At 31.5% G+C, this 15,522-nt stretch overlaps 2 protein-coding genes across 2 annotated transcripts in view; one reads left to right on the forward strand and one right to left on the reverse strand.

The window, feature by feature from the left end:
• Positions 1–2,700: 2,700 nt before the first annotated feature.
• On the forward strand, positions 2,701–8,001 carry HELRODRAFT_114574 (hypothetical protein). The gene is made up of 11 exons (XM_009027816.1): positions 2,701–2,793; positions 4,074–4,156; positions 5,162–5,321; positions 5,569–5,721; positions 5,958–6,102; positions 6,313–6,462; positions 6,745–6,815; positions 7,133–7,243; positions 7,427–7,524; positions 7,813–7,943; positions 7,986–8,001. The coding sequence occupies exons 2-10, from the start codon at positions 4,110–4,112 to the stop codon at positions 7,904–7,906; spliced, it is 1,029 nt and encodes a 342-aa protein (XP_009026064.1). The 5' UTR covers positions 2,701–2,793; positions 4,074–4,109; the 3' UTR covers positions 7,907–7,943; positions 7,986–8,001.
• Positions 8,002–9,070: 1,069 nt separating this feature from the next.
• The window catches only part of HELRODRAFT_178944 (hypothetical protein), a gene marked incomplete at both ends in the record, with an annotated part of 7,326 nt that continues 874 nt past the window's right edge, over positions 9,071–15,522 (reverse strand). Inside the window, 14 exons of the mRNA XM_009027817.1 lie at positions 9,071–9,237; positions 9,376–9,525; positions 9,599–9,718; positions 9,775–9,897; positions 10,433–10,565; positions 10,635–10,780; positions 11,395–11,541; positions 11,709–11,933; positions 11,993–12,217; positions 12,299–12,424; positions 12,504–12,641; positions 12,746–12,887; positions 14,330–14,537; positions 15,251–15,334. Coding sequence (XP_009026065.1) covers positions 9,071–9,237; positions 9,376–9,525; positions 9,599–9,718; positions 9,775–9,897; positions 10,433–10,565; positions 10,635–10,780; positions 11,395–11,541; positions 11,709–11,933; positions 11,993–12,217; positions 12,299–12,424; positions 12,504–12,641; positions 12,746–12,887; positions 14,330–14,537; positions 15,251–15,334 — 2,134 coding nt within the window. The remainder of the gene's footprint in view (positions 9,238–9,375; positions 9,526–9,598; positions 9,719–9,774; positions 9,898–10,432; positions 10,566–10,634; positions 10,781–11,394; positions 11,542–11,708; positions 11,934–11,992; positions 12,218–12,298; positions 12,425–12,503; positions 12,642–12,745; positions 12,888–14,329; positions 14,538–15,250; positions 15,335–15,522) is intronic.

Genomic DNA, 15,522 nt, shown 5'->3' on the forward strand with positions numbered 1-15,522 from the left:
TCGTCCGTAGTGAGTGAAGAAGTTCTGAAGAGTGCACGCGCGCACATTTACACACACACACACATCTATACAACACATACATACACAACATCCATTCATTCGGTGTCGTTATGTTTCTCTTTAACTTTCTATCCTCTTTACCGGACTTTAATTTAATTTATAGGTAAGTTAGGGATTGAGATGAGTTGAACAATCGTAGGTAGGCCAGGGCTTAACATTAGTTAAAAAGTTTCAAGTAAAATAAAAACGTTAAAAAATTTAAAAAAAAATAGCTGATGCATTTAAAATTTGAAATTCAAATTTGTAGGTAGGTAGGTAAGTTGAGTTAATCATCATAGGTAAGCTAGGGCCCTGAGAGTAATTTAATTGTAGGTAGGTGACTGACTACTATTCTTGCGACTTCTTACTAGTTTTTTGTGATGTTTTTGTTTGTTTTCGCATCGCAACACCACACCAACAAAACACATTACTTTTTTTCGTCGTCGCCTTGAATTTTACCTTTTTGATCAATCTTTAATAGTATCTATTTATTTGTAAAATGTTGGCTGGTTTCTAGTTTTATATTTTGGTTACATAATTTTTTGATATTTTCTGTATTTCTTTGTATGCATGTATAAATAATTTCTGTTCGGTATCATTATGATATGCTGTGAACCGTTTTTACTAATTGTTCGTGTTACTTGAATCATTCTGACGAGTGTTACATTTGTTTGTTTTAAATCCGAATTTTTTTAAATTGACATTTTTTAAATTTAAATTTTCCGCCATTTTTCATTTTTGATTGATGTCAAATAAAAGCAACTGTTGTGTTTATCTTTCCTTACTAAAATCTCAAAATTGTTTGTAGATACGTGCGATTAAATGTTGAATTGCGCTTCAGCAAGCCTTGCAAATAATTTTTTTATTGTTTCACCATAACTCGTTCGTTCATTTGGTTCATTCAATTTGGTTCATTAATAAGTTGATTGGTTGATTAGTTGATTGAATGAATGATAAATGGCTTGTTTATTGGTTGATTGACTGATTGGCTGACTGACTGACTGGCTGAATACAACGCCAAAATATTTAAAATGACGTCATTTCCTCCATCGACAACTAAAGAAATTCTGATTGACTGGTTTGGTCTGCTGTATTTGATATGTTTTTGTATAATGATTAACAACATTAGCGCGAAAAGTTTAATTTAAAATTTTTTCAAATGTCAAGGTCGGTTTCTTTGATGTGTTTTTGCTAAATCAAAAAAATCATGTACGTGCGTGATAATGTATGTGTTTATGTGTGTGAGCAAGTTAGCAGGTATGTATGTGTGCGTGTTAGTGTGCATGAAATTAAATTAAAAAATTTTTATATGTCAAGGTCGGTTCCTCTGCTGTGTTTTTTGTCAGATCAAAAACATCACGTATGTGGTTATGTATGTTCTTATGTATGTGTGAATGTTATCAAGTATGTATGTGTGAAATTAGAAAATGGCAATGGTTTACTATCCGGTGCCCTGGCTGTCGGTGAACCTCTGTGCAAGGAGGGAGAATGAAGGGGGACTTTCGACTATCGTACCATTAACAATTTAATATAGATTATTTAAGGTAATTGAATAGGTAGATAGGGTTATTTTTATTAAGCAATTTGAGATGCAGGCACCGCTAAGCTTTCTGATGAGAATTTTCCCTTTCTCCATTGCTCGGACTGTGTTTCAACAACAATCTCGAAGAGGACTGGCACCAGTTTTGGAGGACAACGAAGGAACCGGAAAACAATCAACATTCTACCTTCTTCGAATGAACGACGGTAAGTATTTTTACGTTTTACTCTTTTTATTAATTTAAAATATTATTTATTTGACATTATTTTCATTTTATAATTTTATGCTTCTAAGATTCTAACATTCATGATTTACTACTACGATAATAAAAAAATGGTGGGAGTCAGCACGTTTCAGATGGTGGTCTCATGATGGTGGTGTAGGAAGAATCAGCTCGTTGGCTGTTCGACTAATTATTTGTATACATGGATTCTAGTCACTTTATATATATATATATATTATATATACATATATATATAATATAAATTTATTATAGAGTGCTATATATGTACGCACGCAGTTCAAATTTTTCTGGGAGAATTCAAAATTGTTTGAGACCACACCTTGCTTAACATCCAATTCCAACCCGAGGCAAGCCAAGATGAGCCAATATGCGTAGATTTATAAGCGCTTTTATAATAAAATTTTGCTCGCATTATATACGAATATCCCAATATAACAAAATCTCTATCCTATTTTAAAAATTTTTTTTGATGCTTTTTAATCAGCAGTCAGGTCACAAAAATCATTATCGATATTGCGATGAAATCAAGTTGAAATTTTTTTTAAATTGTTGATAAAGGTGACTAGCATATAGTAAAAAGTTTAAATTTTTCTGAGAGAATTCAAAATAATTTGAGACTACGCCATAACACAATTTGAATGTGTAAATACTAAATACATTATAAATGTATTATCGCAATGAAATCAAATTGAGAATTTTTTTAATTTTTGAAACAAGTATCTTTATTCATTTTATGACACTACTTTGTCCAATAAGATACTGTTTGATACATATATCTTGAATAAACATTGTGGTATTCTCAATTATCATCAATTATCATTCGTCCGTTTCAATGCAGTATGCTATCAGTAGAAGTTTGAAAAGTGAACCTACGGTGTTTTTCCACCATTTAAAATAAAAATTGAACTAAACAGAAACGTGCTTTATCTTAAAAATATCTCAAAATTCTTCATTATTATTTATTTTTATGGAATTTTGGCAAAACTTTACATTAGTGCCTCAATGCAAACAAAAAAGCGAGACAGTGATGTAAATGATGGAGGATATTGAATACTACGTAAATAGGTGTAAAAGTGAATTTATATTAATAACGCTAAATAATTGAATTAGAGTGAATATATTAATAACGCTAAATAAACAAATTGTTCTTTATGTTCAACTTTTTTTTATTAATTAGTGTTTTAGATAAATATTTCAAAAATGTAATGTTAGAACATAACTTTTCAAAATTGATTGGCTTATTTAAAATTGAATATATGATAAAATTGTAAAACTCTTCTGAGCGAAGTCATCCTGCTAAGCATGGCTCGAAAAAATATAATTTTAAACATCGTGGAAGCATATAATAAAATAAGAGCTTACCTAAACGCTTTTATTCAAATATTTTCAGTTAATTTTAGTGCCCACGCGTCACGATGCATGGAAGTATACATTAATGCCTACGCGGTGAATTGTTTTCAAATGCTTGCAAAAAATGCACGGAACTTTATTTCAATACCTACTAGTTAATTTACATGCTAAGACACTTTCAAATAACTGCATGGAAGTTTATTTTAATGCCTCATGTTAAGTCTTATATGTTAAAATTCGTGCAAATAAATGCATGGAAGTTTATTTCAATGTCAACTGCACATAACCATGCAAGCATGTGAGTTCACTTTAATGCCTACAATGTAAAAACTTTCTCTTTAAAAGCATACAAAAATTACGATTTTAACGCTACAAAGTTATTAAATAATTGATGACTGTTAAAAAGATGTTTTATTTTACTATATTTACAAATTATTTACAGTATTTCACTTTAAATCATAAATAATTTTATAACTCTATAAAATTTTTCTATTTTATATATTTATCAGATATATTAATTGAACCTAAACGCCCCGGTTTACGATCGTCTTCTTCTTCTCGCTTTTTCTTAACTCGTGTTAAACACTCTTTTGCCAAATCTGCTTTTGCTCTTTCTGGTCCTTTTCTCTGGAACTCTCTACCTACTTCTCTGACTACTTCTCCATCACTTGCGAAGTTCAGAGCGGATCTCAAGACCCATCTGTTTTCAAAATTCATTGAGGAGCGCTGTTGAACATCGCGGAAATAGCGCTTTATAAGCTAATTGATTGATTGAACTCAAATAATTAATAGTCTTAATATCAATTCACTTTTAGACATATTTACGCTTTAACCTACTCTCACTTCCACTTATTATCTCCAATTTCGTTTGCATTTAGGCACTAATGTAAAGTTTTGCCGGAATTTTAATTCATATTGAAGTAATCACTTTGATAAATGTTTCCTTCTCTCATTTCGTTAAAATATGTGCACTGTCCCTTAAGGTCCTTTTTGTTAGTTTACTTTTTTTTCAAGCTTTTCATTTTATTTAATTTAAATTTAATTAATTATTAATTTAATTTTTGTAACCGGTTTCCTGTTTCAGGGTTTCATCTAGCTAGCTAGCTAGCTCAGAGCTAGTTCTTGTCTAGTTCTAGTGTCTATAACTTACTAGCCTCTAGTTCTCTAGTCTAACTCTATCTGGCTAGCTAGATCATAAATCTTTAATAAGTTATGACATAACTATTATGTACATGCTTCATTCGGTGGTTGAAATTGATTAACAGTTCCGAAGTTGAACAGTTCCTAAGACCTAAGTTAAAACAAAATTGCAGTAGAAAATATAAGTCTATGTCATGTCTAAATTCTAACTAAATTATTATTTAATTTATTTAACTACTTAATTAATGATTAATCTAATTAAGATATGGTATTTTAAGCAAACTAACTAAACACATCATTAATAATTAATGATTAATTAATTAATATTCGGAGATCATTGTATTCGATTATATTGTATTATATTATATGTATTATATTGTATTGTACTATATTTTATGTATTATATTTATTGTATTATTGTGTTTTATTATATTGTATTGTATTAAACTGCATTGTATTGTATTGTACGATACATACCGTTATATTTTAAAATTCTAACTATTGACTAAATTTCAGACCTGTAAATCAATGAAATTATTTAACAATATAATTATTAATAATTAATAAATCTGTATAATTGATGACAATCTGTTGTGTGGACTATTTTTTTATTAGAGTTATGTGTTATTATTATTTTTATTATTATTATTATTATTATTGAGATTTAAAGTCGAAGTGAACCTATTCTCATTTATTTTATTCAACTCATTTATAATATAAATTAAAATTATATTAAGTTTTCATCCACTACCATTTGCAATAATAATAATAATACCAATAATAATAATAATATAATAAAATTTTAAGAATGTCTATAAAAATAATTCTATAGTTTAACTTTTATTCAGAAATGTCCAAAGAAAAGTTACTCAAACAAAGACCTTCCAACATGTTTTACTCCCTTGTAGACCTTTCAAAGTCAGTTCAAAGGTTAAAGAGGTCGAAAAGGTCGGAGTTCAAAGGGACTTTAAAAAACTCTTCCAACCATTCTTGTTCACTATTTCGGTTATAAAGGAAAATTTTATTTAAAATAAAAAATAAAAAATCTTTTGTCTATTTTTATTTTGAGATTTTTTAAAAACCATCATTGATAATAAGGCTGCTTGGATATGAATAGAAATGGTGATGAAGATGAAGATGATGATGACGAGGATGATGGTGAGGATGGTGAGGAGGATGATGGTAAGGATGATGTTCATTTTCCTTCTTTTCTTTTCCAACAATTTTTTCCATTTTTTACAATGTCTCCCAGGTCGGTTGTGTAAGTTATGTTGGAGCTTCCATATGGCAGTACGAAAATCTTAGAAGGAAGGTGAGGAAGATCAACGGTGGAGTTGTCGGCGGAGGAGGTGGTGGTGGGTGGTCCTCCTCCACTATTTATGGAAAAGCTGGATCCATAAGAAGAGAGGTGGTGATGATGATGATGATGGTGCAAAAAAGAAAAATTACATGATTGTGAAATCATTATTTTGCAAAATTTTTACCTACAAAATCTTTGGTTTCTACTCCAACTCCACCACCATCAACGTTATAACGTTAGAGCCAAAAATTAACAACGAAACATAGCATTAGATTTTATTTATTTTATTCACTAACATTAAAGCGTCATTGTCTAAGCTAAGATAATTTCGTCATAACTGACAGTTAAACCACTGGTGGAATGGTTTGTCAGCCGGGGAGCGGACGGTGGTGGCCATCATGGCCTTGAACTTCGGGGTTTTCCTACTCTGGAGAGTTCCACAATTTCAACCTACCATGATCAAATATTTTACTGCCAGTCCTTATTCTGGTATGTGCCATTTTTTACGGACAGCATAAAAAAGATTACAAGCACACATACAATACAACCACGCACATACACTCTAATATATATATATATATAAATATATATATATATATATATATATATATATACGATACGTAGACTGCTAACACACGCTCACGAAACAACACACACGTACACGACTACACACACGTATACGAAACAACACACACGCAGGCGCACCATGCGTCTCAATGTTCCTCTCCTCCTTCAGCCATCATTCATTCTTCCACCTCTTCGCTAACATGTACGTTCTCTGGTCTTTCACTCCATCCATCAGCGCCATCTTGGGCCAGGAACAGTTCCTCGCCACCTACGTCACTGCCGGTTAGTTCCTGATGATGAAATGATGATGATGATAGTGGTTGTTAGCTTAGACGGCAGGAGTGCCGATGTATTCTTCGTTGTTATTGCACACTAACCTAGTTCGATTCCCCGTTGTCTGAAACTCACATGGTATCAGATGCTTTTATATCCATAATTTAATAATTAATTCATACATTATTTATAATTGTTGTTGTTTAGGAAAAAAATAGTTTAATTTATTAATTTTTTCTGGTTAATTCAAATCATTTTATGAATAATCATATATTCAAATTTTTTCAATAGCTGTCGTTTCAAGTTTTGGTAGTTACATCTTCAAAATAGCTCGTTGTAGTCTCTCCCCATCCATAGGAGCTGTGAGTTTTATGCTAATAAGGCTGCTGAATATTAATTAGGTTCATGAATATTAATTAAGTACATGAATAATCTAAAAGGTTCGTGTTAAGAACGTTGAAGAGAGATTGATATGTATGACTGACCAGTTGCTTACCTGCTTAATTGACCTTTGTTTGTCAATGATAATATATCATCATTTGCTGCTGGCTGCTGAACTACTAATTTTTGTACCAAATTCACATCTTTTGTTATCATTGTCATAGTTGTATCATCATCGTCATAATCATCTTATCATCATTTTCATTATCATCACAACCATCGTCATCACCATCACAAGTCAGGAGCCATAATGGCTGTGCTGGGCATGGTCTGCTCCAGGCATCCAGACGCCCACCTCAGTATCGCCTTCGTAGACAAACTCATCCCTCACTCCTTCTCCGCTGGTTCGGTCAGTCTATATGCTGCTCATGTTGATGTCTGTCTGTCTGTTTGTCTACTTGTCTAGGTGTCTACATGGGTGTCTCCTGTGATGTTTCTATTTGTATCTGTCTGTTTTTTTGTCTCTGTATGCTTGTATGTGTGCTTCTGTGTGCCTGTCAGTGTGTGTTCAAATATGTATGTATATTTTTAGGCTCTCTATGGCATTATATTGTTGGACATGCTGGGGATTGTGCTGAGGTGGAAGCTGTTCGATCATGCGGCTCATCTTGCAGGAATGTTCTTCGGATTGTTAGTTCTTTCTGTTATTTTAGTTTCTTGTTTGTCTTTTTCCTTTGTTTATTGTTTATTTATGTTTTTTCATTCATGTTTTTTGTTCGTGTTTTATCTTTGTCTTCTTTGTTTATTTTTTTTGTATCAGTTGTATGTTTGCTGTGTTTTGTTGTGCTCTATTTATGTATGATATAATCATATGATATCAGTAGCAAACGAAAAATGTTGTTTCTAATACTATTATTATCGTTGTTGTTACATTATTATTATTATTAATTATTTATAAATTAATTTGTCCCGCGCCAGGTGGTACCTAACTTATGGCAACAAATTAATATGGCAGAAGAGGGAACCAATCATTACAACGTGGCACAACCTTAGGCACCGACCTAAAGAATAAAATATTTTAATATTAATGATAATTAATATTTGAATTTGTTGTTTATATTAATAATATTACTATTCGTATTATCATTTTTGTTGTTGTTCTTAGTGCATTTGTTATTATTTGTTATTATTATTAGTGTCGTTAATAAAATTCTTAAAATTATTTTCGGTCTTTCGAGAGGAACAACTTTTATAATTTAAAACAATGATTTTACTAATATTCCATTAAATAATTAATAAAGAAGGTACCTAATATAAATGTATTAAGAATATTGCTTTTATTTTATTTATTTTTAAAAGTTAATCCGCCGCTGAATCATCTTTATAAAATTTGTCATCAAAATATCATCCTTGTTTCGAGAAAGATGAGTCCAGTTATTATATTCCACACCGGCTGGGACTCAGCAGAAGGAAGAGGAGTTTCAAATACGAATTATAATATAATGAGGTAAACACTTCCGGGTCGACGTTAAGTTCCAAAGTAAAAGTTCAACCAAGTACACATAATTCCTAATCCACATTAAATTCATAGATAATCAAAAAAGGTACTGCAACATATGATGTGCGATCTCTGATTTAAATGAAATTATCATCTCAGCCAGGCCTACAATAGTGTGAACATTGGAAAAACAATTTACATTTTAATTTAATTCTAAATGTTTTTGTTGTGAGTCCGGAACGGTTGACTATAAAAGTTTATATAAAATAAAGACTCTGGTCTATTGAACATTGTGCTTGAATGAATTTTATATAGAGAGAAGTCCAAAGATCCGCTTGAATGTGCCTCTGCATTTCATGAAGTATTTATTTTGCAGTATTTTTTTAATTTAAAATTTACAACTTTTCAACTTTAATAACTAATGACACAATTGTAATGCACGAAGTTTATTATTTAAAAATAAAACTCAAAACAATACAAAACAAAAATAACTAACATAAATAAATTTGAAAGAAGCAAACAAACAAATGCAATTTCAAACGAAGGTAACAAATGTTTGCAGTGTACGGAAATAAAGTTAAACCATAAAACGAAGAGTCATCTATCTCTCTTAATGTTTAGACAATGTGAAAACAGAAACAATGTGAAAAATTTAAAAGTAAATTTAAAATTGTAAAAAAATTTCATAAACGAGAATTTTTCAAAACTAATTATTTATATTTTGGCCTATTAAACTTTTTAATAAGTTGAATCAGTAGCAGTAGATACTTTTGATGGAGCTGCTTTAGCTTTAGCCGGTGCAGCTTTCTTAGTGTCTTTTGTTGATTCAGCTTTGTTAGCTTTGGCGCCACTTCTAATTTTGGGCTGCTTCATTTTATCGCCAACTTTTGCTTTAAAGTCTTTCACTGATTAGAAAATTATTGGTTATAAAACAAATGAATAAAGATAATTTGAAAGTGATTAAAATTTAAATCTAAAGTATCTTTTAGTGCGAGAATGAATAATTAATGACAAAAAATCAAATTATTTAATTCAAATAGTACCAGCTTGAAGTTTTTCCTCGTATATCAATGGATGTTTCTTCTTGACATAAAAAATGGCACAAAAAACTGATATTATCAAAAGTAGGAGCATAGATCCAAGAATCAGTAGAGCATTCATTAATGTTCCCATTTCCACTGATGTCATCGGTGCTGTCAAACAACAAAATCAATATAAAATTTCAATTTAAGTAGAAAATAAATTAAATAATTAAAATTAGCTTACTAGTGTTTTTGAACCTATTAAAATTGGCGGCATTATAACATTCCGATGTTATCTCTGAACCAATGAAAACTTTTGAGCAAATCAAATCTTTCGGACATGCACCGTTATTGAGCGAACAATCTAGGAAATAATTCAAATTTGATCAGCTCTGAAGAATAACGGATAGAAGAGAATACCTCTCTTGTTGCAAAGTGGTCCAGTCCAACCAGGATCACACCTTCCTGGCTTACAATCCGGTGATCTAGCCGATGTGTCAATACAGAAGTGGCGTTCAATGCTTGCTTCGTACCTCAAGAAAGCTAGATGGTCATTGCATGCGAATAGATTAACCATAACTTATTTGATGTCTGTTGGAGTGAAAAACTTTCCAACGATTAGCAAAACGGTAATGAAAAAACGAATTGCCTAGCAAGAAGTAAATGCCCTAGCGGGAAACGAGTTCGTTCTCCAAGAAAGCGATTTGAAATATACCGAGACATGATTTGAAAATAACAGTTCACTGAAGTTCAAATAAAATGATGGGTAAATAGATATTTAGCAACTATCAAATTTTTAGCGGTCCAAAATATAAGACCATGAATGCGTATGCCTGATAAGAAAACTAATTCCGAACACAAGTTTTTCGAAATTTTCATTTTTGCTAGATTAATAAGTAAAATGGGTTCCACCACACTAAAATGTTATTTTTTCATGATTAAAACAAAAATATATTTAAAACATAATTTTTAGTGGAGCATGGAATTTTTTTGCTGGGTTTGAGGCGTGGCACAAAGGTCGGGAAACACTGGCCGAGCAAGTATTTTAATTTTTTAACATGAATTTCAATTCATCTACTTTTATATAGAGAGAACATTCCATCGCCTCCACAAGATAGAGTCACATAGTCTTGGCATTTTTGATTGCACTTAGACGTGGCAACTTGAAATGAGGCATTCATCAAACTTCCACATATGCATTTAATTGAGTTCTGGATTATAAAATTGAACCAATTAAGTTGAGCTAAAATATTGGAGCACAATAAATGTAGTTGACCCACCATTATGGCAAATTCAATGGAGTTTTGCATCCTGCAGTGCACCGAGCAAGATGTAAATGCCTCACCCTGAGTGACCCCGATCACCTTGTTCTCTTGTTTCAATGCCTCCGAGTAACAACCAACGTAACTTGGTTTGGGCATTTCAGCTACAAAAAATTTGAAATCTGGTGTACAAGCCAAACAATTTTGGATTACAATAAACAAGACGCAGAAACAAGCAGTACATAGTTGAAATTAAAAAACTTGAAAAATTGCGTTGGAAACCTGAGAAAACAATGTAATGGTTAGGTCCTCCACACGGGCTGCCATCAGAACACACCACGTAGCAATTAGCTGATTCACTTTCATTTCTGGCTGACAAACCACAGTGACATTCATCACCATTCTTATGGGGTTAAATAATTTTTTCAATCTTAAAAATTTACGGATGATATAAGAATTCTGAAAAGATTTAAATTAATATGAGAAGATACAAAGCTCGAACACTCTGCAATTGGTACTCAAGCGAACTTAAATGATAATAATAATAATAATAATTAATAATCATAATAAACAATCATAATGATAATAATATTATTATTATTGACAAATAATAATTTATATTCTAAAAGCATTTTACGGCACCAATCTGAGTAATTAATAAATCCATTAGAAAAACCTACTTGACAACCACCATTTTTAAAACCAAAAATTCAAATTTCAAAAAGAATTTTCTCATTATTTAGTGAATTTTCTAATTTCAATCAATAAAAGAATTTACTAGCCTTCAAGCCGACAATGAGCATGGGGTTTTGAAGCACTTTGCAGAATTTTTTACATTCATCAAATGTGAGGTTCTTCGATTGCATTGTGTGCACAGTATGAAAAGAGCCAAAACATCCAACGTAATAATATACTGGCAAATTTTCTGCGTTAGAAATCAATCAAATTTCATTTAAATGATCATTTGTGAAATATTTACTGAAATAACCTGCAAAAACTTGAAAAATATTCAATCAATAACGTGAAAATTTTTGAAATGGCAACACGTGACTCATGGCGTAACGCAGAGAAATGAAAAAATTGAGAACAAACCTGCATAGACTTCAATCTCATCAATCGCCATATAATTTACTTCTTGTTTAATTTCAGGAAATAGAAAGACAAACATTGATTTGAAATCTGGATACTTGCATGTCACAAATTTGGGCGGTTCTGTACATACTTTCATGTTCACTTCATATGTATTGCATGGAATTCCAAGCGAGCCAGCCTGCAGGATATCGTCCAACTCAACCACATAAGTCAGGTTGTCCTTGCCTACAAAAATTGTATGAACATTTTCAAGTAGTTGGTACATGTGCAATCGAATTTATCACCATTACCAATATCAATGAAATTTGGCCTGTGGTAGACAACTACGTATTGCACTTTGTATAAAGTATCAAGATGCACAGTTATTGATATTTCATTTGGTGACCGAAGAACAAGTTCTGAAGGATTTCGTATGATGTGACCATCGACCAGATACTCTGGTTGATAGGTTTCAGGTTGTGGGACGGTTTCAACTCTCTTTCTGAATGCTACATTCTTAGACGGCAAATCTTTATTTCAAAATTAAGACGAGTTAACATGGATTACAAAAAGCAAATAAATTGTAAATGATTGAATAGAAGGAAGACCACCTTCACAAGTCCATTGAGCAGTTTTGTATTTGCCAGCTGGACAAACACATTCGCCAAATGTTTCTTCTTTAACTTCCAGTTTATTGCAGATCATATCGTCCCCACAGCCTTCTTCGTCTTCACAATCTTTGAATTTTTCAAATTAGAAAGCAAAGTTTACATTTTTGAATCGATTGAAACATAAGAAAAATTTAAACATATTTACGTCTTCTGTCACAGAAATCTCCAGTCCACCCAGCTTTGCATGCAGCATCACAACTTGATAAATCTTTCAGTTCATCAACTTTATTACCACAGTGAGTATAAACTGACTGACCAGCTGGAGCTTCCAAATATGTTCCAACTGTAAATTATCATTGATATTTAAACAAATTTATTAGTAAATAAAGTGTCACCTGATGAACAAATAAGATGATTAATCCCTAACAACTTTTTTTTACCTCTTACCTGAAAATTTGGCCGCACAATTGGTCCCGGCACATTTTTGATCCTTATTTCCAGGACATACTGTCAGGCAGTTGCTTTCATAGTTCTTCGGATCACCACAGGTCTCCTTATTTCTGGAGCTGCACCTGCATTCTTCTGTTCCCTAATACAATGCAATGATGTTCAATGTCCAGTACATGAATGTTTTAATTGCTATTTGATGTGAATTTTGATTGAAACGTCAAGGTAACGGCTCAAAAATTATCTTCAAAAAGTACAGTTACAGAGATTTTTTGTTTCTAGTAAATAAAGTTGAAATTTTATTTTGAAAATTGAGATACACCGAATATTTGAAAATTTAAGATTAGGGATCAGCTTTGTCTAATTTTAAAGGCCAAATAGCCAAATATTGCAACTTTCCTTATTTAGGCATTTTTTCTGGTTTCCAAAAAGTAAATGTTGATTATTAAAAACGGAAATTTATTTCGGCAGTCACAGTTGCTAGAACATCTGGAATTAGACAAGAGATTGAATATTATCTCGTTAAATAATTAAATAATAATGAATGCTTTTCCCGAAAGCTTGTTTTTCATTCTAAAAAAAAATTCAAAATTTTGTATATATTGTCAATCAATCAATCAATCAATCAATCAATTAGCTTATAAAGCGCTATTTCCGCGATGTTCAACAGCGCTCCTCAATGAATTTTGAAAACAGATGGGTCTTGAGATCCGCTCTGAACTTCGCAAGTGATGGAGAAATAGTTAGAGAAGTAGGTAGAGAGTTCCAGAGAAAAGGACCAGAAAAAGCAAAAGCAGATTTGGCAAAAGAGTGTTTAACACGAGTTAAGAAAAAGCGAGAAGAAGAAGACGATCGTAAACCGGGGCGTTTAGGTTCAATTAATATATCTGATAAGTACTTAGGAAATAATTTAGATTGAGACTTATACATGAACGTGCAAATTTTAAAAATTATTCTATATTTTATAGGTAGCCAGTGCAAGAGAACAAGATATGGAGATATATGAGAAAAGAAAGGGGCACGAGCAACTAGACGAGCAGCAGAGTTAAAAGCTTTACTTAAAGGATAGAGTATAGAGTCAGGAAGACCATAGTAGAGCGAGTTACAATAATCAATCCTAGATAAGACTAACGAAGTAACAAGAAGGAGAGGCAAAAGTTTTTTTATTCTACGTAGATGAAAGTAAGAGCTTCTAGCAACACTATTAATCTGAGAAGAGAGAGACATAGTAGAATCAAAGATAAAACCTAGACTACGAAACTTATGAGAGACATCAAGAGTTTTAGAATCAGGTAAGATAATAGGAGGAATAGTAATTGAGTGTTTAGATTTATTAAAACAAATTAATTCAAACTTAGAAGGATTAAGTTTAAGACACATAGAATCAGACCAAGCGATAATCGAAGAAAGACATAGAGATAAATTATGAAGAACACTATTGAGATTAGATGGAGGAAAAGAAGTATAAATATAAGAATCATCAGCATATAGTTGACTAGAGAAAGAAAAGTTATTAATAATACGAGGTAGTTCAGAAGTATAGAGTATAAATAGAAGAGGGCCAAGAATAGAACCCTGCGGTACCCCGAAAGTAAGAGTAGAGGAGTTAGAAGTAGAATTATTGAGAACAACAGAAGAAAAACGATTACAGAGATAAGAAGAAAACCAAGATAGACAAGAATCAGTAATATTAAAAGAAAGATGCAGCAGTCTCAAGAGAATAGTATGGTCAACAGTATCAAAAGCTGAAGAAAAGTCAAGAGCAAGAAGAAGAGTAAGATTACTATTGTCACTAGAGAGAAGGATATCATTGTGTATTTATATAAAGAAGTTTCAGTACTGTGAGCAGGTCTGAAACCAGATTGAGATACAGGTAGCAAAGAGTTAAAGTCTAAATAGGATGAGAGTTGATTAAAAACAACTTTTTCTATTATTTTAGAGATGAAAGTAATATTAGTTACAGGTATATAATTAGATAAAGAGGTGGGATCTAGGGATGTGTTTTTAAGAATAGGAATAACAATAGAATTCTTATAAGAAGTAGGAAATTTAGAGGTGGAAAGAGATAAATTAACTAATTTGAGAATGATTGGATAAAATATTGAAGAGAATTCTTTAAGTAAATTAGAAGGAAGTAGATCTAGAGAACAGGTTGTAGACGACATAGAATTAATAATTTTAGTTAGTTCTAAAAGATTTATTGGAGTAAATACAGAGAAAGATTCAGTAGTAAGTTTAGTAAAGTTATGAGAAGTAAAATTAGAATTAGATGTTCTTAAAGAAGTAATTTTATTTACAAAAAAGTCATGAAACTGTTGAGCAGAGAAAGATGAGTGAGAAGATTTTTTATGTAGAAGTTTAGATAGAACAGACCACCTATTTTTAGATGTTGAAGCAGATGTTATAGAATTTCTAAGAAAAGTAGAGTGTTTAGAGAATAGTAGATATTTATAATTAATCAATTCAGATTCATAGATAGAATAAAGAGAGTTAGATGGATTTAACCTATAGGCTTTCTCCAGTCTTCTAAGACTTTTCTTGGCTACTACACAAGCATAATCAAACCAAGGAGCCTTACGAGAATAGAGCCTATAAGTAAAAGATTTAAGAGGAATAAGCTTATCAAGAATAGAAGTAATGTAGATATTAAAAGCACAGACAAAATCATCAACATCAGAAAATAAGGTAGTATCAAAAATAGGTTCAGTAAGAGATTGAAGAAAAATATCTTTATTAAGAGAAGACCAGCATCTTTTAGAAATAGACATAGATGAATT

The sequence above is a fragment of the Helobdella robusta genome, assembly GCF_000326865.2.
Source record: "Helobdella robusta unplaced genomic scaffold HELROscaffold_51, whole genome shotgun sequence".
NCBI lineage: Eukaryota > Metazoa > Annelida > Clitellata > Rhynchobdellida > Glossiphoniidae > Helobdella > Helobdella robusta.